Source organism: Pinus tabuliformis, chromosome 9, assembly GCF_031772625.1.
Source record: "Pinus tabuliformis cultivar Carrire ecotype Pingquan chromosome 9, CPIR1, whole genome shotgun sequence".
In the NCBI taxonomy this organism is placed as follows: domain Eukaryota; kingdom Viridiplantae; phylum Streptophyta; class Pinopsida; order Pinales; family Pinaceae; genus Pinus; species Pinus tabuliformis.
Genome location: NC_142307.1, coordinates 236061476 through 236087246, shown reverse-complemented (window position 1 = coordinate 236087246; position 25771 = coordinate 236061476). Strand labels below are relative to the sequence as shown.

At 37.9% G+C, this 25771-nt stretch overlaps 1 protein-coding gene across 1 annotated transcript in view; it reads right to left on the bottom strand.

The window, feature by feature from the left end:
• LOC149148057 (tRNA-splicing endonuclease subunit Sen2-1-like) overlaps window positions 1-25495 on the bottom strand; it is a 177722-nt gene extending 152227 nt beyond the window's left edge. The window contains exon 1 of the mRNA XM_089439380.1: window positions 24812-25495. Within this exon, the coding sequence (XP_089295506.1) occupies window positions 24812-25052 (241 nt within the window). The 5' untranslated portion in view covers window positions 25053-25495. The remainder of the gene's footprint in view (window positions 1-24811) is intronic.
• Window positions 25496-25771: the final 276 nt, after the last annotated feature.

The window sequence follows — 25771 nt, the reverse complement described above, 5'->3', positions numbered from 1 at the left end:
ATGGGGTGGGTAGATTTATTAAGAGATGAATCACCCAAAACAAGAATCATTATGATTCAAGATAGGTAGACATAAAGATGTTAGTAATGTAATGCAAACTTCAAAAATAAAATTAAGAGAATTTTATAACATATATAGACATACCTAGAGGTGGATATGTTTCTTGACAAACTTGGTAACGATTCGTTGAAGTGTTTTCTTTGTACTAGGCCAAGATCCTGTAATACATACTTACAAGCAAACCATGTGCTACCAAGAATGTGATTTAATTTCTTTCAATCAAGGACTTTTGCTTGGAATCCTAGATTACTTGTAAATCCTAGAGGGAGAGGATTAAGGTTCTAAGAGTACATTCTTAATCTTAGACTAGATAGAAACAAGGATTATATGAACCATAATAGAAATTCAAATGCGTATATACATACCTTGTGATTTCATACTATTAATTTGATAACTTGTAGTACCAATACTTACTTGGTTCCAACTTCCTTGTACTCAGATCCTCTTCAAGCTGGTTCCTTGGACTGTCAATTTCGATTTCCATAGACTTCGGATTCTTTATGTGATGACCGAGTTTTCTTCATGTGGAAGCATAATAGCAAACTGTGAGAGCATGACACCAAACTTGTGGAAGCATAGAAATCATCTTTCCATCAAGTCCGAGATCTTTGTCATTGTGGAGGCATCGAAACTATCTTTGTCTCACTGTAGGAGTCTCGAAACTTCCTCTTTGTGGAGGTACTGCACTGTGGAAATACCAAATCCTTGTAATAGCATTAATGTTATGTATTCAGACCTTCTCACCGTGATGGAAATGAACCCTTATCATTGTAGTGGTATTGTGACATTCTCTTTGTAATAGTATTGAGCCTTTCTTACTATGATAGAACCGAATCTCATATACTGTATTAGCATTATTGAAATAACACTGAGTCTATGTTGATATGGTGACTGAGATGACACCGAGACCTTTCTTCTGCTTGTGATTATACCGAGAGTACTCCTGAGATATCCGAATTTTTCTCATTTGTGTAACAGCACTGAAACCAATTTACTGTAGTCTATAATAATCTTAGAGATTCGAACTTCTGTGGTATCACCGAGATCATCATTAGTTTCATTAGCCCATAACTGCCTTAGACCAATACCATAACTCCGATACCATGTTGGAAATCGATATAGATGGCAATTAAATGATTTTCCTCTTAATGACATTAACTTGTTATGTTTTATTTATTAGTATTAGGTTTCTTAATTATATTTTCTTATCATCAAGATTAATGTCAAGCAACAAATAGAAGAGAACACAAGATATAGGCACATTGCCAGGGAAAAGCCCCCCTCAAGGGGAAAACCTAGTCACAAAATTCTTCTTTCAGTAGATTCAAAAGATGAGACGACCAAGACCCTTTCAATCTAGACCCAAGACATCCTCCATCAAGTCATCCTTGTAACTGTGAGAGCATTGAATTCTTATCACTGTGATAATAACAAAATCATTTCACTGTGTGACCTTGTCTAGAACGAGCTCCATTGTAACACCGAAACATCCTCCCTATAATCTGAACTATGATGTTACTGAACTTGTCATCAAGAATAAGCCCTTGTGTTGTTATCACATTGAATCATTCTTCGTTGTATCTGCATTGAAGTCCGCACCATCATATTGTGATATCTGAACTATAATATCAAATTGTGATAGATATTCGAACTGTGATAACCATCAGAGATATATGCGAGTTAGTGATGATCTGTGGAGCAAAGTATAGGCGGGTATATATAGTAGTATGACCATACTAAATAAGCTGACATGAACCATGACGAGATTCGACTTTATTGTAGGCCGACATAAATCATTTTATGACACTATTTTCTTTGAGGACGACTTGTAGGAGTCGTTGAGGACGTTGATTTGATGATAACCTTATTGAAGCCAATAGAAGGAGACCTGATGGAGGATGCTTTGACCAATAAACAAATTGACTTTGACCCATATAAATAATCCTAAAGCCTACAATGGAGGCTTGACCTATACATTTGACCATAGTTTTAAAAAACGGCCGTTTCGAAACGGAAACGGCCGAGTTGGTCCGTTCCATTGCCCTCCGGAGTGACTTGGTACAAAAAACGGCTCGGTTGGCCGAGTCAGCCATGACTCGGCCGAGTCATGGCTGACTCGGCCGAGTCATGGCTGACTCGGCCGAGTCATGGCTGACTCGGCCAACTCGGCCATTCCCGTACTGACTCGGCCGAGTCACAAACAGCGGCCCGTAACCCACTAAAACAGCGATTTAACATTATTTTAATGAAATTTTAAGGGGTTTGCTGATTGGTTTGGACTTCAAGGTGTTTTATGAATTAGCTAAATGTTATTTGGGGTCCATTCCCCGCTCTCAAACCCTATTTAACACACTCAAATGCTCTCTACTATTGATATGCTATTCAAATCTCATGGTAATGTTAAGTAAAAGTGACATTCTCCTTAATCTTCATTTTCATCCTTTTACTTAAATTTTTAACATTACCATGAAATGACTCAGGATGTTTGAGAGTGGTTTCGGCCTCATTGGATTTCATATGAAGAAAGTAGAATTTTAGATTTCATTCAAAATCAAGCAGACTTATCAGTTTTTCAGGATTTCAGGATTGGAGGATTGCAATGTTTCCATTGAATTTTGTCATGTATTAGGGTATGGAACTCGTATTTAATCAAGAGCACCAATCCCTCTACGTACCTTGATGTTAGTGACATTGGTTGTCGAACTCCTCTAGGATTCGCTCCCAAACCAGGAGCTTCTGAAAACGTCGCTCCCGCTCCCGTTTTCGCTCCTACTCCCAAGTAACACAAAGAAGAGAAACCGTTTGGATCAAAAACGGTTAAATGATCTAGTTTATGCCCAATACAACCTCCGGCTCAGATGAAACCATTTGCTGAACAAAAGAACTGATTCAGATCCCATTGTGTTGGAAGACATTGATCCAACATCAGATTGGGTAGTGGAGAGTCGTCCAGCAGAGTTTGATCCTGATGAGGATCTTGATTTAGATTTAGATATCGAGACATCAGTTGAACTTGAACATGCTGTTCAGTTGAATGCAGATCCCAATCCACCAGCCTCAGTCTCACAGCCAGCAAGGACTCTAGTTGTAGGTGCTTCCTCTGCTCAGCCACAACAGAAGCGTAGCCGCATATCTACTCTATCTCAGCTTGCATCTGCTGCAGTTGCACAGCCTGCTAGTGGTACCACTTCTATAGCTGCAGTTGGAAATGATGATGATGAGGAGGAGCCATGGGGCCCCCTGTCTGACTCTGATGATGATCCAGAGATTGATCAACATGATCTTGGCTCCTCTGGCAATAGCTACTAGCCAGTAGTTGTAGTACTAGTACTGGAGTCTGGTCACGGTTTACTTTTGTTGTAGAGGCCATTTCTAGCCTCCTTGGTTATGTGTTTTTTGTTTTGAGTCTTTGATCATGTATGGCAGTTGACTATGTATTGCCATTGGGTACCATTTTGATATAATGGATTGGTTCATGAGCCTACTTTGATCATATGTTGTCTTCCATCTATATTATAATGCTGTGTGTTTGGAAACATGAATGAAACTCTTTAAAATTATGTTTTTTTATAATAAAAAAATAAACATTTAATGTATTTTTTACAACGACCAAGTCATTGAAATCGAGCCGGCCGAGTCATTACCGTTTCGGAGTCAGAGTCGGAGTCGATCCTCGGCCGAGTCGGAGTCGGAGTCGGAGTTTTAAAACTATGCATTTGACCCAAGCATGAAACCCATGCTTTAACAAGTCAAATAAAATAATGATAAAATTCTTTTCACTTTCTTTTGACAAAATAATTACATTTTGGCTCAAGTATAATAATGAAGACTGAACCTAGTTACATTTTCTAACAAAATCGTCTACCACTCATCTTTTAGCTCAATTCTTAATCATATACAGAAAAGAAATGTGGGGCTAACATGACTGTGGTTGAGTCCAATTGGATGGAATTTGTTGAGAGATTTTGTTAGCTATAGCATTCCTTGGGTGAGCAAGAGCTGATAAAAATATAGTCGAAGAAAAAACCTATCAGATATGAAGTGGATTTTGAGGGTGCAAAAGCTAATAATCCTATGTATGGAAAAGGTAAAAAAAACCACAATAATGCAATCAGCACCAATGCAAGTTTCAATTCCAAAGAGGGTTTTAGTCAAAGATTTACGATGACAAGTCATGTTGCTCATGCTCTTGTAGTTATCAAAGAGTAAGTATAAATCATTTACAATCTAGTGGATACTGACAATGGTGATGTCTTCACTAAATAAGAATAGACTCTACATTTTAAGAAGCCCACACTTTGAAGATAAGAAAGATCTAGTGTATATAAAGCTCAATATGGAGGGCTACCTAGATAGTTCGAAAGTTTGTGGATCATGGGAATTATACCCTCACAAGGGTAATGAGAAAAATAGAGAGAGCACTATGAATGCTGCTCTATATTGATGGTTTTCCAATAATTTAGGCGTTTCAGAGGGTGAAATATGAGAATTCTGAGAATTTGACTTGGAAGATGTTACTGCCTAAAGTAACATCTAAGTGGAAAAGCCAATCCATGGATGCCACCTTGGGGGAATGGATGGGATTTGTATCACTGTCACCTCAACACAACTTCTCCTTCACTTTTGGCCAGGTTTCAAGAGGCCAAGGGAGGTATCCCTTTCGTACACAATTGAGAACAAAAAAGCCTAAGTAAAGCTTATTTTATGATTTAGTAAATGAATGCCAAGATTTTATTTAATAAATGAATCCCACAAAAAATATAACTCAATGAAACTTAGAAGATCCAATATCTTAGTGATGCAATGCTTCAAGATGATCAACTTTGATAGAACAAGCACAAATCACAACAATCGACTTAGATGCTAGATGAAGTTAAAAATATGTGGACTGTACTTCAAATCTGATTTATTATGTGTGCAAGAAAAAATTTCAGATTTGCAAGTTATTTATTATCATCACAAGTTAATGATGAACCTTGAAGAAATAGACTAGCAATGACTTGGTGAATGTAACTTGCAATACATCCAAATTGTGCCTTAGAGAACAACTTCAAGTCAAAGATAAACACAAGAGATGTAATCTTGGAGTTAGAACAGAAATTGACCTTCGTGTGATGTTAAGAGCAATTTGTGGTCAAGTAAGTACAATTCCAAGGTGTAGCTTGGCTTTGCCAGATCAGTTTTATTTACTTAAGTATGCAAATTCCAGATTTGTAATTATAGGTAAACCAAGCCAAGAAAGTAAATAAGCACTTTTAAACAAGGAGAGTAGGGTTGAATTATTAATTAGGAGCTTAAGATATTCAAGAAAAACATCCAATATGCTTGAGACGAGTGCAAAACAATGATTGTCACTGTGCAATAGAATAGACTTGAATTAAGAGGGAAAAATCAGATTTACTTCCGTCATGCATGCAACAAAGAAAAGGAAAATTCACAACTAAAAATTAGAATAAAACTTTGAAAGCTCACTTCTAACTTGTGAAATATTAATCAAGTCTATGTTAAAAACTTCAATGAATGAAATAGCACAAGACTTGAGCTTATGTAAATCTATTATCTGATTTTATCTCTTTTTATTGTAACTCCCAGATTTACATAAATACTATCACTAGCCCAAAGAATGAAGAATAAACTTAGAATTACTATACGTAGGGCTAATTTTATGATTAGCATTTCAAGATGATAGCCTTAAAATCAAAACTTGATTGAAAATAAGCTATGTTGCATGGGGCCCCGTCCCCCTAAAAAAATCCGTGTATCTGTGTCCCCGCGTTACAGGGACTTGTGGACACTTAGGAAACATCCCCAAATTGTTGAGGACTCAAGGACTTCCTTGCCATCACCAAGACATTCTGGGCAGATTTTAGGGACATTCTAGACATATTTGATATTTTAAGGACGTACTAGAAAGATTTTGGGGATTTTGTGGGCAGATTTCAGGGATAATATGGGCATATAACTTTAGTTTTGAGTCTTGACAATCATGGACATTGATGATTGGACAATATGATCACTTTTCCCATCCATTATTTTTGTATTGCACTGAATCTAAATATGTTGTACAAGTTGCAGCTCAAAACATGGGTTTTGTATGATGATGGGTTTCAATTGGGTTTCTAGTAATTTAAATATTGTATTTTCAACAACAAAATTACAATAAGCAAAGCCTCTATGTCAGTGAAGCACCACCCGTATAAGACCCGCGGGTCTTGGCAGGTTCTATAGCGAGCCAGGTCACTCGCATAGAACCCGCGCTTAAGACCCGGACTCGGCGGGTATCTTATTAAACCCGCGGATTTGCCATAAGACCCGCATCAAACCCTTATAAGACCCGTCGACCCTCAAAAGGCAATTTTTTTTCTTTTCTTTTTTGGAAATGAGGTGGAGGGAAAGGGAAATTGGAGGGAATAAAATGCTTTATAAGCACCTCTCTCCCTTCCATTTGTCATTCACTTGTCATTTGAGTGTTTGGCTAATTTCTATGAGTGTTGAGTGACTCCATTGCACAGTGAAGGAGCTCTTGGAGGAGGCTAAAGGAGGCTTCATCAGATCAGACCCAGCTTCAGGTAGGCTTCATGAACCTTGTTTGAATGTTTTCCATGTAAATTTAAAAAAAAAAATTGTATTCATTTAGTTTTTTTTTTGTTTTCAAATTTCTTTTAAGTTTGCAAATTTTTTTAGCCTTGTGGCTGAGTTTCTCAGCCACACAACTTCTTGTGTGGCTAAGAAACTCAGCCTTGGGCCCAAAAAAATTACAAACTAAAAAAAATTCAAAACCAAAAAAAGATCAATTAAATTTAAAAAAAAAAAAAAAATCTTCCAGATTCTATGACCATGCCACCAAAGGGTTCTAGAAAGTCTCGTGATCCGGCATGGGCACATGGTCAACGAATCATTGTCGGTAATGACCACCATGTCAAGTGCAATTATTGCAATGCCACAATGCATGCAGGCATAAACATGCTAAAATACCACCTAGCTAGAATTCCTGGGAATGGTGTGGGATGTTGTCAAAATTGCCCTGATGAAGTCACTACTGAAATGGCAGTTGTTTTGGAAGTCATCAAAGATTAAAGTTCTAAGAGGGAAAAAAGGAAGGATGAGATTGTTGGGATAGGTAGATCTTCATCTCAGAGTGAAACACAGATTCAAAGTCCAAGTATTGGTAGCTCATCTTCAAGTGTTGTGGCAAACAGGAATATAACCTCTTCTTTCTTCAGTCCTCGTACAACTCCAAGATCTCAACCAACCTTGGATAGTTTTAATGAAAAGAAGAGGAAGGAGGCAGATATGGCAGTGAGGAGGTTTTGGTACCATAACAGTCTTTCATTCAACTATGCAAAGTCTTATTTTTATCAACCCATGGTGGATGCCATTGCAAGTGTTGGCCCTGGATACAAAGCCCCATCTTATAATGCACTTAGGGAGAAAGAGCTAGATGAGGAGCTTGAGTGTGTCAAGGAACAATTGGAGAGCATTAAAAGCTCATGGAAATTTACAGGTTGTACAATTATGTCTGATGGGTGGACAGATCAGAGGGGTAGAATAATAATAAATTTTGTTGTAGCTTGCCCTAAAGGAACCATGTTCGTAAAATCCATTGATGCATTTGCAAATGTAAAAGATGCACATTTGATTTTTACATTGTTGGTTGATTTGGTGGAGGAAGTTGGGGTTGCAAATGTTGTCCAAGTAATCACAGACAATGGAGAAAATTATGTGGCAGCTGGAAGGTTGCTTTGTGCCAAATATCCCACCATTTTTTGGACTCCATGCGCTGTCCATTGCATAGACTTGATACTAGAGGACATTGGGAAGCTAGAGTGGGTACAAGATGTTGTGCAAAAATGCAAGCAAATTACCAAGTATATTTATAATCATGCTTGGGTGTTGAACCTTATGAGGGAATTCACACAAGGTGAGCTTAGTCGCCCAACTATCACACAGTTTGCTACAAACTTTTTTTTCCCTCCAAAGCCTTTTGTATGAGTACCAAGCTTTGAGAAGAATGTTTTGTAGCCAGCAATGGGTATTTTGGAAAGATAGCACAAAACCAAAAGCATTGTCTGTGAAAGCATTTGTCTTTGGTGATAGTTTGTGGGACAAAGTCACTGAGATTGTCAGCTTCACTGAGCCCCTTGTGAAAGTCTTGAGATTGATGGATGGAGAGAAACTTGCAATGGGATATATTTATGAGGGCATGGACAAGGCCAAAGAGGCCATCAAGACTTTCTATAAGGGAAATGAATCTAAATATCTCCCTATATGGCAAATTATTGATTCCAGGTGGGACAGGCAACTACATTCACCATTGCATGCAGCAGGAGCATATCTCAATCCAAGCTTATTCTATAATGAGGGGTCTAGCATTCAAAGAGATCCCAAGGTGATGAGAGGTGTCATGATATGCATTGAGAAGGTGTTCCTAGATCAAGATATTCAAGACAAAATCAACATACAACGAGCTATGTACAAGGAAGCATCTAGTGTTTTTGGATTCAGCTCAAGCCAACGTTTCAAGGACAAGAAAATGCCTTGTAAGTGCAAATTGTTAGAACTTAGCTTGTAATTTTGCTAGTACTCTTTTATATGTTTGGCATTGCAAACTGACAATCTTTGTTGTTATTTTTTTACAGCTCATTGGTGGATAGATTGTGGCATTGAGGCACCACAATTACAAGAATTCACCATTAGAGTTCTGAGTCAACCTACAGTGCTTCTTCTTGTGAGTGCAATTGGTCAATGTTTGAGCACATCCACAGCAAAAAGAGAAACAAATTGGAGCATGAGAAGTTAGAGAAGTTGGTTTTCATCTACTACAACCTTCGAATGCTCACAAAACAAGTGCAACCAAAGGATAAAGATCCAATTTTATTGGATACTACTGATTTAGAGTCTGATTGGGTTATGGAGGAGGAGTCCCCTAATTTGTGTTGGCCTGATGAGGAGACTGAGGATCTCTCTAGTTTGCCATCACAAATGGAGACTCCAAATACACCTGCCTCATAGTTGCTTCAGCCTTCCGATGTTAGCACTAGCTCCACGAGGGCTTATTGTAGGCGTAGTCGTCCATGAGTGATGAGACTCAAGATTGTTATGAGACAATCATTTATCATTTATGACATATGTATTTGAATTTTGAACTTGCTGACATTTTTTATTTTAATTATGGAATCATGAGTCCTTTTCTTATTTGATATCTAAATGTTTTGCTTACAAAAATCGAATATGTTATGTTGTACTTTTATAGATATGAGATGATGTTATGAATTATTGCATATATTGTGGTTTTTATAACTTATAAGGATTGGAATTGTCATTAGTTTCTTTTTTGTGCTTAAAATTTACCATATTTTAATATTTTTTTGTATTTTGACGAGTCTTATACGGGTCGTTCCCAAGTCTTATACGAGTCGACGAGTCAATAGCGTGACGAGTCTTATACGAGTACAAGTCATGCAACATTGCTCTATGTCAAGAGAATAGGAAATGCAACATTTCAAAAGGTTGATTATTGTGGTTATTGCTCTTGATTTTTCTCATTTTTCAAGTCATCTTAGCTTTTACATATTGTACATGGGTTTTGAGGAGCCATTCACGTCCAAAGCTTCCACCATCCAAACCTCCAACATCATTGAAAGCATTCAGATAGTAATGACTTAATTTGGGTACTAAATGTTTGAATAAATTCCTATTCAATCACCTTCTTAATGAAATGTGAATCTAACCTCTTTATAGAATCAAAGTCTTTTATAGTGGTTTTTAATTCAGTCGTAAAAGTTTACAAGACCTTTTGAGAAGGGAATGCCTTTAACGTTTAGCATAATCATCATTAACAAGAAATATGATGAAAAGTTGCAACAGAGACAATTCTCTATCTCATTGACTGCATTTTACTCATCTCTAGCAGCCAGTAATGGAAAGTCATTCAACCCTTTTTAAGTTGCTCGAGATTTTCCCGAAATGGCAAGTGTAATGGTTGTACATAATATTATATAACACAGCTTGGTACGCTTGTAAGCTTGAACCAAATACAGATGCTACTAGTGAATTTTGAATTACATACATATATATATATAATTGTCATCCCCAACCTGACATCCCCTAAAAAATTAGTGGGTGCGCTCTAGCCGTCCTGCGGATATGTCCCCCTAACCTGCCATTCCTCCATCTCGAAAACCAATGCAAAATAGAAAAAAAGTCTAGGAAATGAGTATGCTTTAAAATTTAAACACTACTTGAAAAAGAAAATGAAGCTAAAGATTTTTCGATTTTTTCTTTTAAACAAAAATAAAAGATATTTTGGATTTTTATATGTTTTGGAGGTTGGTGTGAGAAGACAAGAGCCTAATCCAAGGGCTTAAGGGGTCAAGAAAACTAGAGCCAAAGACTCAATAGTCTCTCCTCTAATCCAAATGAAAACAGAAACCAAAACCCTACAAAGAAACGGTCCTAGAAGGATCACCTTCAACTAGCAATATCAACTATAAACTAGTCATCAAAATCAATAATCTTGAAGAGGATAGGCAAAGCAAGGAATTGAAAAGCAACTACCAAACTAACAAAGGATAGCCTAATAGAGGAAGACTTACCTCAAAAACAGCATTGCTTCCCAATAGTAGAGTTTACCCTTCAAATGGGTCAATTTGCTAGCTTTTGTAGGAGACTTGGCTTCCACATCCATTCTTGAAGCACAAAATAGAAACCAAGGGGCGAGATGCCAACGAATGGTTATCTCCCAAATGTGAGGCATCAACCAACTAATAACATATCTATCCACATGCAAGATGTTCACAACCTCCATAAAGGAAGGGTACAGCCCCATCTATAGCAATAAAATAATGCAATATATGAGGAGATACCTCAACATGTGTGCCAAAGTAGTTGACCGCTCCATGTACGTCCATAATTAATTCATAATAAACCAAATAAAGTTTGAACACAAGCCAAATAAGCAAGAGCATTCAATAACTAAGCCTCCAATCAAGTGAAAAGTGGGTCAAATAGCCTTTGAAAGGGCTGAAACTACCTCATTTTGTGTGAAGAAGAGGAGTGCTCAACTAAGGATAAGAGTCTATGTCAAAGTGAAGTGATACATGTGTCAAAAGAAAACCCCGAATAGGCCAGGGTACTCGCACAAGAAATTTCAAACCACATCAAATAATCTAATGAAACTATGAACAAAGAGGGTACATATGCCAAGCACTCTCCACAAATACAACAGCAGTCATACCAAAGTGTAATCCATATGTAAAATATACCCACATACGCTAGGGAACTCATCTCCTCAGCCAAGGTACGACCAAGTCACACCAACAACCTATCTAAGCATAATCATGTGGCGACTAGAATATCATAACATAAAAGGGGGCCATGTGGAACACCCTGCTTAGTAACAAATCAATACATCAAGTGTGTCACCACAACACTGATACCCTAAAAAGAGTCCTCTAATACAATCCATGGTGCATCCATAATCAGTCACTGGAAACCAGAATATGCTCTAAGGGCATTAACAAAGAGTGTGCGAGCAGCTACTTTCCTCTAAACACCAGGCACACACCATTGACAGTGATCGGAACAAGCCACGAGAGAGGTGTCGAGGAAAGTATGTGCACCTATAATAACCCCATAAATCTATAAAGTGGCAATCAATGTGCACTGTGATCCAGTGAGCTTTTGTCATGTGATGAAAATCACAAGGTGAAACCTAATGCAATATGAGGTGTAACAGACTATAAAGCATATGTTTGGGAACTACCAAGTTTGCAGAGTATTCTAGGAATAGATTGCATCTAAGAATATAATTTTTTCGTTGGCCCTCTTCATTGGAAAGGAGTCATTTCAGGAGGTGACTAGAATATCATAACATAAAAGGGGGCCATGTGGAACACCCTGCTTAGTAACAAATCAATACATCAATTGTGTCACCACAACGCTAATACCATACAAAGAGTCCTCTAATATAATCCATGGTGCATCCATAATCAGTCACTGGAAACCAAAATGTGCTCTAAAGGCATTAACAAAGAGTGTGCAAGCAGCTATTTTCCTCTACACACTAGGCACACACCATTGACAGTGATCGGAACAAGCCACGAGAGAGGGGTCGAGGAAAGTATGTGCACCCATAATAACTCCATAAATCTATAAAGTGACAATCAGTGTGATCCACTGAGCTTCTATCATGTGATGAAAATCACAAGGTGAAACCTAATGCAATATGAGGCGTAACAGACTATAAAGCATCTGTTTGGGAACTGCAAAGTTTGCAGAGTATTCTAGGAATGGATTTAAGAATATATTTTTTTGTTGGCCCTATTCATTGGAAAGGAGTCATTTCAGGAGACAAGTAAACGTTCAGAGAATGTGGAAGAGGAATACAGAACAACATAATGTTGGAATTTGACAACTAATTGTGTAAATATGTGTAAAAAGATTGTATTTACTGCCAAGTTGGTTTTATACCGAAACAAAAGTTATGTAACGGAGGAGTTATGTAACGGAGGAGGCTCTTATATAATGATGAATGCCCAAACTATTGTAAGTGTGGAGAATAATTGTTGATTTAATAGAAAATCCAATCCCTTGCCCTGTGGATGTTTCCTTGACACCCTGTCAAGGTTTTACCACGTAAAAACATTGTGTTTTTTACTTGTGCCTTTGCATTCAGTTTCATTCAGTTTCATTTATACATTTATTGTTTAATTAACTGCTTGGCCAACAATTGGTATCAAAGCTATTGAGTTGAGTTGAGAAAACTGGGGAGCCCTCGAAGAGAGACGCTGCATAAGAAAAGGTGAAAGAGAGACGTTGTGTGAAAATTGGGAGCCCTCGAAGACGCTGCGTGGTATCAAAGGAAGGTTGGGTCATTTACCACCAAACATTTCCTGAACTTTAGCTTTGAGTACAGCAGCAAAGATTTTATCTGATGTGGAAGACTGAACAGAATAAGTGTCCAGATGGAGGCTGCTCAGTCTCTGCATTATATCGAGAAGCACGCCATGTTTGCAGGGGCATTGTATTTCTACCAAAACAGCATCGTCTTCGATGACTAAAACTGAAACATCCAAATTTTCCGCTACTGCTGCCAATGTGCATGATCCTTTCTTATGGAAGTCGTTCAGCTTTCGCTTAGATTCCAACCTAGGCAAGGGTCATTGAACTCGGTGAGGAAGTCGAGAAGCTCATTTGCAGTCTAAGCCAAGCAAGATTGAAGGGAACAGGGTTCATTCCCGTCATTTCTTGTTTAAGCCGCCAGTCCAACAAGGAGCAGCCGCTGAAGGAAAAGAAATCGTTGTGTTCTTTTGGAAAACCCTGTACATTGAAGCCGTGCACACTGGAGGGAGAGAAGCCACGTTGGAAAGAAGCCTGCAGAGGTGAAATCGTGTTGTTGCTGGAGAGAGATGCCGCCACTTGCAGTCGTCGGCCCCCTGTCCCTGCGTACAGATCACTAAGAATTCACATAAAGCCCGAATTTGAAGTCAGGAGGAGAAGCTCAGAAGAAAGCCTTCGATCAGAAGTCTGGGTATTTATTCAAAAAAAAAATTTTGAAGATCTGTTGAGTTGTCTGAAGTTTTAAATACAGAAATTTCTGAGTATTTGAGGAAATCTCAGGGTTTGAAGTCTGTGAAGTAAATTAAATAAAAGAAGGGGAATTTGTGAATTTTTTTTCAGAAAAGGGTTTCATTGATTTCCAGAAAAGGATTTCATTTCATTGAAGGGTTTCATTGAAGAACAGAGGAAAGGGAATTCTTTCAGAAAAATTGTTGTAGGTTTTTTAAGTCAATTTGAAAAAAAAATTGGGAAAGTAAAATTCTGAATTTTGTTGGGGAATTTGTGAAATTTTTCAGAAAATTGAAGTAGGAAAAATTAAAAAAAAAAACCTTGGAAAACCCTTGTTGGAAGAAGACAAATCAATTTTTTTTTTTGTTGAAAGATTGAAACCCTAGGAGGAAAGAAATGGCCAAGATGACGAATGCAAAGTTCGAGGTGGAGAAATTCACCGGCAAGAACAACTTTGCTCTATGGAAACTGAAAGTTAGGGATTTGTTGGTGCAACAAGGGTTGCACAAAGCATTAGACGGGGCAAATAAGAAACCTGCTAGCATGACAGATTCAGACTGGGAGGACTTGGATGCCCGAGCTCTCAGTACCATCAGGTTATGCCTAGCGGATGAAGTTCTCTTCAACATTGTTGAAGAGAGTACAGCTGCAGGTTTATGGGAAAAACTGGAAAAACTATATATGACAAAATCGTTAACCAATAGAATTTATTTGAAAAGACAATTGTACAGTCTACGGATGAAGGAGGGTACAAAAGTTGCAAAACATTTAAATATTTTTAATACACTTATATGCCAATTATCATATATGAAAGTTAAAATTCAAGAAGAAGACAAAGCTATAACCTTGTTGTGTTCTCTTCCCGAGTCATGGGCCCACTTCGTAACTTCAATCAGTTTGAGCACTGCTGATTCTTTTAAATTTGAATCAATTGTGGGAGCTCTCTTGTCTGAAGAAATACGAAGGAAATCCAGTACTGAAACAGTTGCACCAGAAGCCATGAACGGTCAACGGAAAAAGGAGAAAAAACAAGGGGATCTTCCAAATCAAAATCAAATGGAAATAAGTGTAAGGAAAAATGTTGGCACTACAATAAAACTGGACACCTTAAGAAAGGTTGTTGGAAACGAAAAGAGTTTGATAACCCGAAGAAGGAAGCAAATCAGGTTGATTCAGGTATTATAGACGAAATTTTATCTACTGAAGAATTATGTATGATAGATGAAACTTTCCCTGTATGTAATGTCTCTCAGGATTTTGAAAGTTGGCTATTAGACTCTAGTGCTTCTCATCACATGTGTCCACACAGAAATTGGTTTACTTCATATGAAGATGTAAATAGTAGTTCTATGTTTATGGGTAATAATGTATCATGTCAGACTGTTGGGATGGGAAATATCAGGATTAAAATGTATGATAACACAATTAGAACATTAACTAGTGTTAGACATGTACCTGAATTGAAGAAAAATTTGATTTCTTTGGGAGTGTTGGATTCGGATGGTTATAAGTTTACAGGTCAGAATGGAGTGTTGAAAGTCTCTAAAGGCGCCCTAGTTGTTATGAAAGCAGAAAAGGTCGGAAATCTTTATAGACTCAAAGGAAGTACTCAGGTCAGTGAAGCAGCGATTGTGTCATAGAAAGAAGAAGAAGGTACTCGCCTATGGCATCAGCAATTGGGTCACATGAGCAAGAAAGGTCTTCAGGTACTGATGAAACATAAATCACTTCATGTTTTGAAATCCTTGAAGTTGGATTTTTGTAAACATTGTGTGTATGGAAAACAGTGTAAACAGAGATTTAAAACTGGAAGTCATAATAGTAAAGAAATTTTGGACTATATTCATTCTGATCTGTGGGGACCATCTCCTGTTGTATCATATGGAGGTGCTTTATATTTTTTAACGTTTATTGATGATTTCTCCCGTAAAGTTTGGGTCTTTATGTTGAAAAAGAAAGTTGATGTATTCAATGTCTTTAAACAATTTAAAGCAATGATAGAAAAAAGAACATGCAAATCAATTAAATGTTTAAGAACTGACAATGGTGGTGAATTTACTTCTCTAGAATTTGAACAGTACTGTAAGGATGAAGGAATTGTTAGACACAAAACTGTTGTTTATACTCCTCAGCAAAATGGTGTTGTTGAACGTATGAATCGGACTCTTATGGAAAGAGCCAAAAGCATGATCAACAATGCTAATCTGCAAAAGGAGTTGTGGGCAGAAGCAGTATCCACTACTTGTTATTTAGTTAACAGGTCACCTTCAGTAGAAATTAATTGTAAAATTCCTGAAGAAGTTTGGTCAGGTCAGTCTTGTGATTATTCACATTTAAGGATATTTGGTTGTGATGCCTATGCTCTTATTCCTAAAAATCAGCATTCAAAATTAGATCCAAAATCAAAATGTTATGTCTTTGTTGGGTATGACTATGCGGTGAAAGGATACAGGTTGTGGGATCCTATGTCGCGGAAGATAGTCATTAGTAGAGATGTAACATTTGATGAATCTTCTCTTTTAAAATCAAATGTTGAAAGAATTGAACAGGAACAGGTATCGCCAAATCAACAAATTCAGTTGGAGGCTAGACCTTTTTTTGAAAGTCGAAAAGAAGGAGAGACTTCTGGAGGAAAAGGTGATGAAGATACAAAGGAAGCTGTTGAAGTTTCTGAACCAATTCAGCAACCAGTCACTCTAAGAAGGTCTACAAGGGAAAGAAAAACTCCTAAAAGGTATGAAGATTCTGCTTCATCTTTTGCTTTGATTATTGAAGATGGGGAGCCTTCTTGTTATCAGGAAGCAGTAGATGATACGGATAGCAAAAAATGGAAAACGACTATGGAAGAAGAAATGGATTCCTTAGCCAAGAACAATACCTGGGATCTTGTAGAACTTCCTGAAGGGAGAAGTGTTGTTGGATGCAAATGGGTCTTCAAATTGAAACAGAAAGTTGATGGAAGTATTGAAAGGTATAAGGCGAGACTGGTAGCAAAAGGGTATTCTCAAGTTGAAGGTATTGACTTTGATGAGATTTTTTCACCAGTCGTAGAACTTGTTTCTATTCCTACTGTGTTGGCACTAACTACATTACTTAACCTTGAGTTAGAACAGTTAGATGTTAAAACAGCTTTTCTACATGGTGATTTGGATGAAGAGATATATATGGAACAGCCAGAAGGTTTTGTACAAGGTCGCAGCAAAAGATTAGTTTGCAAGCTCAGGAAATCATTGTATGGCCTGAGGCAGTCTCCCAGGCAATGGTACAAGAAGTTTGACTCCTTCATGGTGAGCCAGAACTTTATTAGAAGTGAGTATGATCATTGTGTATACTTCAAGAGTTTCAGTGGCATATTCATTATCTTAGTTTTGTATGTTGACGATATGCTTATTGCAAGCAAAAGCATGGAAGAGATCAACAAGTTAAAGGCTCAGCTCTCTAGGACGTTTGATATGAAGCAGCAAAACATATCTTGGGCATGGAGATACACAGAGACAGGAAAAATGGTAAGCTTTGGTTATCACAGCAGAAGTATGTGGAAAGAGTACTTGAAAAGTTCTGTATGAACAGTGTGAAACCTGTTAATGTTCCATTAGCTTCCCATTTTAAGCTTTCTTCGGTTTTGAGTCCTAGAACTGATGAAGAAAAGCAGTATATGTCTCATGTACCATATGCAAATGTTGTAGGCAACTTAATGTATGCGATGGTACCTACAAGCACTAACATTTCACATGCAGTTGGAGTTGTCAGCAGGTCCATGGCAAATCTAGGTGAAGAACATTGGCGAGCAGTGAAATGGATCTTCGATATCTAAGAAGCACAAGTGACCATTGCATCATCTTTAATGGTAGTGAAGGATTAGTCTGCGGATATGTAGATGCTGATTATGCAGGTGATTTGGACAAAAGGATATCTACTACAGGTTATGTCTTTACTCTTGCAAGTGGAGCAATTAGTTGGATGTCAAAGCTTCAAGAAACAGTTGCATTGTCCACTACCGAAGCAGAATATATAGCTGCTTCAAATGCCAGTAAAGAAGCAATCTGGTTAAAGGGTCTACTTGATGAGATTGGAAGGACACAGGAGAGAGTGAATGTACTCTGTGACAGTCAGAATGCTATTCATTTGCTACAAATCCAGCTTACCACAGCAAGACCAAGCACATTGATGTAAGGTATCATTTTCTGAGACATGTGATCGATGGCAGAAAAGTAGCTCTTAAGAAGGTCCATACACGGGAAAATTGTGCAGACATATTTACGAAGCCAGTTACAGTAGAGAAGTTGCGATGGTGTTTAGCTTCTCTTGGCTTGCAGAAGAGATGATGAATGGGCATGGGCAAGGGATTAGGAAAATTGTTGTCAAGGTGGAGTTTGTTGGAATTTGACAACTAATTGTGTAAATATGTGTAAAAATTGTATTTACTGCCAAGTTGGTTTTATACCGAAACAACAGTTATGTAACAGAGGAGGCTCTTATAAAATGATGAATGCCCGAACTATTGTAAGTGTGGAGAATAATTGTTGATTTAATAGAAAATCCAATCCCTTGCCTCGTGGATGTTTCCTTGACACTCTTGTTGAAAATATAATTTCAACTGCGATTGCCGATATCGCATCGGCAAAATGAAGTGAAGGAATTATAAAGGAGCCTTTGTATTTGCGATAAGCGATCGCCGATATCGCATCGGCAAAGTCAAAGTGAAGGGCCGATATCGCATCGGCAAAGTTGAAGTGAAGGAGTTATGAGGAAGCTCTTGTGTTTGCGATGAGCGATCGCCGATATCGCATCGGCACATCGCTATCGGCAATGTCATAGAGTCGGGGTCTTTGACATGAGAAAAGTTGCGACGCGATGCAAATAAAGTCAATGGTTAAAGTACAGGTCTGCAGCAAATAAATTTGACGTGAAGTAAAAGTTCCTTTACCGCCAGTAAATGTCAGTAAAACAGTAAATGCAATTTACTGTGGGTTGGTAAGTTTTGGTGAAGTTTTTAATTTTGTTTCAGCGGGAGTATGGGCACAAGTAAAGGCTGATAAAAACATTTAATTTTATTGTTTTTTATTTTTACGGAAGCATGGCAAGTGGAAACATATGTAAGTCCTTTTGTTTTATTGCCATGAATATATATGTAATGTTTTCTTGTGTGTGTATTGTAAGGTAGAAGAGGTATGGTAATGCACAGCAGTGCGATGTAATGAAATTGAAGGGTGAATGCACAGCAGTGCACAAATGTATTTGGTAATGTTTTGTGAGGCATTGTAAAACAGAGTGGTGAAGCGTAAACCATGTGTGGTATGTATTGAACACACAGCAGTGTGTAAAAAGATAGAACCAGGGTGATGTAATTTCAGGTGTGTGAAAAACCATGTGTAGTTTTGCACAGCAGTGCATAAAGGAAATGGTGGAGCGAGTTTTTGTAACTCTGTAAGTTTTGTTTTTACATCAGCATGTAAAAGTGTTTCACACCAGTGAATGTAAATTTTGTTTTACAGCAGTAAGCTCATGTAAACTTTTGTTACAGCAGTAAGTTGTTTTTCACAGCAGTGAATATGAAAACAATTTTACAGTGGTAAATCCCTCTCAGTAAAAGAGGATGTATCAGTTTTTGTTTTAATGAATAGAAATCTTTTATGGTGGTGAAATACTCTAGTTCTCTGAGTGAATTTTTTTTAAGTCTTCTTGCATAAAAGATCCTGGAGAAAAGTAAAAACAGAGCATTGCCTCTGTGTGTTTGAATATTTGGTTTTTGGTATTTTCCCCATTCAAAGAGAAAAATACCCAACAGTGGTATCAGAGCTAGTCCAGGCTCTTTGATGGTGACAGAGCAGGTTCATGCTCTTTGAAGACTCAAAGAAGCTGAAGGAAGGTGTGGTTGCAGCAGAGAAAGCTTCTCCAGCAGTGTGAAGTTTCAGCCAAAGGGATTCAGGTATTTCCCAAGTTTCTGAGTTATTATTAAAAACAGTCAGTTGTTTTAAAAAAAAACACAGTCAAGTATTAGAAGCCCAGATAAGAATGGCAAGGTCAAAGAAGAAAGCCTCCAAGCCTGTTAAAAATGTGTCTCCCCCCTCTACTAAACTTGAAGGCAATCCATTAGAATACATTCTATTTCAAACCCCAAAGTTTGATGGAAACTTTGATGTATGGGAAATAATGATGAGGGCTTTCCTAATGTCTGAGGGGATTGAAGTCTGGGAGTCAGTGATTGATGACAGCAAGATGGATAAAGAATCCATGGAGTATGATGCACAAGCAGCAAAACTAATCTTGGATGGACTCCCTGATTCTGTGAAGAGGAATCTAGGAAAATATACATCAGCAAAGGATATATGGGACAGACTGCATGACCTTCATGCAAAGGGAGCACTGACCATGACAATGAGTCAAGAAGAACCCATCATAGAAGCTGAGACTGAAAAGCTTGACCTCATCAAGCTTCAAGTAAAAGAAAGGGATGAAGAGCTGGCCAAGCTTAAGAAGGAGCTTGATCAATGCAAGAGGAAACATCATGAAGAAGTCATATCCATGACAAATCAGCTGAATGAAGCAAAGAAGCAGGCAGATGCCTTGACAAGCCAACTTGAACAAAGGCACAAGAGAGTGAACAAGCTTGTAGAAGAGATTGGACAGTACAAGGAAGAGGTCTCCTCCCTTAAGTCTGAACTACAAGAAGCCAGGAAGCAGGCACAAGGAGTTGAAAAGAAAATGAAGAGCAGTCAAGCAAAAGATGAAGAAATCTCCAAAATGAAGATAGACATCATCTCTCTTAAAGTAGCAGCAGCTGAAGCTACTTGTAGCAAGGAAGAAACTGAGGGACAACTAGCAAAGAAAAGTAATGAATGTGAAAAGTTAGAAGAAGAGATTGTCCTCCTCAGGAAGAAGGTTGAAGGGATGAACAAGATCATGAAGAGCTCTCAAGCTTTGGATGACATGCTCAGCTATCACAGATCTCCATCTGATAAATCAGGACTTGGGTATGTAGGTGAACACTCAAACAAGGATGAGGATGCTTTAAGCAAAGGAGATGTGAAGAAGCCAGAAAGAGATGGTGATGCTCCTAGTTCCAGCAAAGGCAAGGAGAAAAATGAAGGCAGCAATAGAAGAAATCCTCCTCCAAGCAGAAAACCAGCTCCAAGAAGAAATGTAGCTGATGGCAAAAAGGCAAGAGGCAATGGTGATCATCAAAGGATCTCAAGACATCAAGGCTTCAGAAGTGCATCAAGGAAACCTCCATCTCCCAGGTACCAAAGTTCATTTTATGGTTATTGTTATGCTTGCTCAAACTTTGGTCATATGGCAAAAGACTGTAGAGAATTTAATGGAGATAGATGTTGTGGTCCCCGACAATCTCCAAGAAATAATTTCACAAGAAGAAATCATGAATCTTTATTCATGAAGAATGTTGAATGCTTCAAGTGTCATAACATTGGGCATATGGCACATCACTGTAACTTGACATGGGCTCCTATGCAAGCTAGACCCACACAAAAGAAGAAAGTTACACAAGTATGGAGAAGAAAAGAAATACAGTGTGAAAGCCCCTTAAGCAACGCAGCTGATCTAAGTTTGTTTTGAGAAAACTTGTTAAAAAAAAGACAAGCATACATTAAAGGGGAGCTTGTAATTTTTGTTGCTAGACTGTATTAACAGTCATTTGTTGATGGAGGATGTATTGCAGCACAACAGTTGCAAATGAAATCTTTGTTAATCCCTCTGAAAGGTAATATGCAGCAGTGATGAAATCAGCAATGTTTTTGGTTTGTTTTTATGCAATATGCATAGAAATGCATAAAGAAGAAAAGAAGGCAGCGCTGAAATGTAAAGAGCAGCAGCGAGATAAGAGAAAAATGCAAAGCATGGAAACCCTCACAGCAGTGGGAAGACAAAACATAAAACAACAGTTTAAAAAAAATTTGGAGCACATGGATTAGAATGAACAGCAGTTTGAAATTTCTTTTGTGGTGCACATGCATTGAAATGCATAGCAATGGAAGGCAGTTTCCTTCTATGTAATGTGATAGAGCATACTCACAGCAGATGAAATGTTTTGTAGTGGGGATGAAACTGCAAAGCAGTGAGAAGAAAATGAGAAGGCAAAACGCAGCAGAGCGTAAATGCCCAGTGGCTGAGAATGCAATAAAATTTCTCACACAGCAGTAAAAAAAATGTAATGTTTTTCTTCATATGCAATGCAGCATGCAAAGAAATGCGTAAAGAAAAACAGGGACAGCAGATTTTTAATGTGTGGCAGCAAAAAAATGAAAGGGTGTAAAAGGAAAAGGCAGCAGCCCGTGTTATTTTCTGTTGTGTGGAGAATACAGCGCAAAACAACGTGAGGACGATTTCTCTCTCTATGTGCAAGTAATGGAGAGTAAAGAGTTAGTGTATGAGCACACAGCAATATGATGAAACAAAAAGCAGCCACAGTGCAAATTGCAGAGGCAACGCAACAGCAAATAAAAACCCAGGGATGACAATCCATGGTTATGGGTATGGACAGCAGTGAATATAAAAAAAATGCAGCAGCAGGAAGTTATGGACAGCAGCATGACGGCAAGAAGGAGAAGCACACAGCAATGCAAATAAAAAAATGCAGCAGCAAGAAGTCTTGAACAACAGCACATGCAAAAGAAATTTTCCTTACAGCAGTAAAGGTAAATGTAATGAATTGAATTGAAATGCAATATATGCAACAGCAGTGAGTGTAAGAAATGTTTACACACAGCAGTGTAAATTTGTAAATTGGGACAGCGTAATTGTTCCAAGAAAGACAGAGTATTTTGTCTTTGAAAAGTGCAGTAGCAGTGCAAGTGTAGACACAGCAGTGTGAGGTAGACACAGTAAAGAAGATGGCACAACAGTGCAGCAGAGAATATGCAGCAGCATAAAAGAACATCGTAATGAGTTTGCACACACAGCAGTGCAATGGTTGTTTGTTTTGGAACTGCATTTGAAGCAGTCATTTGGTGAAACCCTCTATTGAAGAGGAAGGTGCTTTTAAGCACATTGTCATTAGTGAATCCCTCCATAATGAGGAAGGTGCTCTTAAGCACAGTTACATTGGTGAATCCCTCTGTTCAGAGGAAGATGCTCTCTAGCATAGTTTGGTAGATCCCTCTGTCATGAGGAAGGTGCTCTTAAGCACAGTCACATGGTGAATCCCTCTGTCATGAGGAAGGTGCTCTTAAGCACAGTTTCAGGTGAATCCCTCTATTAAGAGGAAGACAACTTTGTTTGTTTATGAACTGCAGCAGAAGCAGTTGGTGAATCCCTCTATGCGAGGAAGATTGGTGAACCCCTCTATGTGAGGAAGATATTCTTGTAACAGCAGTTAGTGAATCCCTCCATGTGAGGAAGTGTTTGGGTATGATTGAATGCCCAGCAGTTGAAATTAAAGGGGAGTGTTGAAAATATAATTTCAACTGCGATTGCCGATATCGCATCGGCAAAATGAAGTGAAGGAATTATAAAGGAGCCTTTGTATTTGCGATAAGCGATCGCCGATATCGCATCGGCAAAGTCAAAGTGAAGGGCCGATATCGCATCGGCAAAGTTGAAGTGAAGGAGTTATGAGGAAGCTCTTGTGTTTGCGATGAGCGATCGCCGATATCGCATCGGCACATCGCTATCGGCAATGTCATAGAGTCGGGGTCTTTGACATGAGAAAAGTTGCGACGCGATGCAAATAAAGTCAATGGTTAAAGTACAGGTCTGCAGCAAATAAATTTGACGTGAAGTAAAAGTTCCTTTACCGCCAGTAAATGTCAGTAAAACAGTAAATGCAATTTACTGTGGGTTGGTAAGTTTTGGTGAAGTTTTTAATTTTGTTTCAGCGGGAGTATGGGCACAAGTAAAGGCTGATAAAAACATTTAATTTTATTGTTTTTTATTTTTACGGAAGCATGGCAAGTGGAAACGTATGTAAGTCCTTTTGTTTTATTGCCATGAATATATATGTAATGTTTTCTTGTGTGTGTATTGTAAGGTAGAAGAGGTATGGTAATGCACAGCAGTGCGATGTAATGAAATTGAAGGGTGAATGCACAGCAGTGCACAAATGTATTTGGTAATGTTTTGTGAGGCATTGTAAAACAGAGTGGTGAAGCGTAAACCATGTGTGGTATGTATTGAACACACAGCAGTGTGTAAAAAGATAGAACCAGGGTGATGTAATTTCAGGTGTGTGAAAAACCATGTGTAGTTTTGCACAGCAGTGCATAAAGGAAATGGTGGAGCGAGTTTTTGTAACTCTGTAAGTTTTGTTTTTACATCAGCATGTAAAAGTGTTTCACACCAGTGAATGTAAATTTTGTTTTACAGCAGTAAGCTCATGTAAACTTTTGTTACAGCAGTAAGTTGTTTTTCACAGCAGTGAATATGAAAACAATTTTACAGTGGTAAATCCCTCTCAGTAAAAGAGGATGTATCAGTTTTTGTTTTAATGAATAGAAATCTTTTATGGTGGTGAAATACTCTAGTTCTCTGAGTGAATTTTTTTTAAGTCTTCTTGCATAAAAGATCCTGGAGAAAAGTAAAAACAGAGCATTGCCTCTGTGTGTTTGAATATTTGGTTTTTGGTATTTTCCCCATTCAAAGAGAAAAATACCCAACAACTCTGTCAAGGTTTACCACGTAAAAACATTGTGTTTTTTACTTGTGCCTTTGCCTTCAGTTTCATTTATACATTTCTTGTTTAATTAACTGCTTGGCCAACATATAAGGTTGACAAGAATCTTCATTTTATGGAAATAGAGATGCCGACCTACTTCCAAATTTGAACGAGACTGCAGTGTCTAAGGAAGAATTGGCATTTTCTGTGAGGATGTAGAGTCTCTTGACATTACAGCTAAGGTCGATATGCTAGCACATCTTGCCTATGTAGAGAAGAGTGATCTGTAGTTCATGACCCAGATAATTGATGTACTCTTGTATTGTTCAGAAATGTTATATAAGATGCACTTTCACAAAATATTATATGTAATTGCCTATAGGAAATAAAGAAAATGTTAAAATATGAGCATTGTCTTAGGGACTTCCTTTGTTGATTCAGTATCTTCACCCTTGGAGAGGATTAAGATGAAACGAACAAAGCCTAAATTAATTTTATGTTTTAATAAACTGAAAATAAATACTGATAGAATGAAATTAACTTGAACATTTCTTCGTGAGATCTAAAACTGACCTTTTAAAGAACATGAAAATGCCGGAGGAGCAGTAATTATGGGTCGTCCAAAACAGGCACGATTTAGCAGCTTTGTTAGATCCGATCCTGCTTGTATAAGCACAGCAGAACCAGAGAGCAACCCACAAGTCTGAGACTGTTCCAAAGAAGATTGAAGTTGATATATTATTTTAGACATGGGATCTGCATCAGCAATAGCTGCTGCATCTCTGCTTTTCCATCTTACCCCGCCTCTATCCATTGAATTTGTGAGAGGCTACTATTAAGATGCCGCAAATATGTGTATATTTGCCCTGTCCTCCTATAGCTTCCTTAGCTTCTCCACCCACCTTATGTGTCCCCGCTTCTGCAAACCCCATTCACATCCATTGGGCCACTCCTACCCTCCCACTAGTGAACCCACCTGATCATATAACCCTATGTTGCGCAGTAATTATTCGCGTGCCCTCTGGAAGAACAACGACCATTAATCCCACATTACTCGAAACTCTCCACTGCTCCCTCGATGCTCAAGACTCCCCACCTCCACTGCTCCCTCGATGTTGTGCAGCAGCAACCCCCGCTGTTATATCACTAAACCTCTCATGGATAATATGGACTCCATTGTAGTATATCACATCTCCATATCTATTGGCTCCATTTTGTATGACAATGCCTCCTTTTAAACGAGCAGTGTATACAGATTGGTAACGTTGATTAAGTATCAGTTAGTTTTCTATTTTAAAAAAAAATTTGCGAATCTCAATGTTGTTGTACAGTGTTAAATGAAATCATTTCGGCATTTTTCTCTTTTGTGTGTTTTTTTTAAGATTGTACTTGAAAATGGAATTTATTTTTTTATTTTTATTTTCTTTAAAGATTGTACTTAAATTGGAATTTATTTATTTTTTGAAGTCAGTAGAGATTCATTATATTACTAAATAAACATAGAGTATAAAAATAATAATTGGCTTTTAAGTG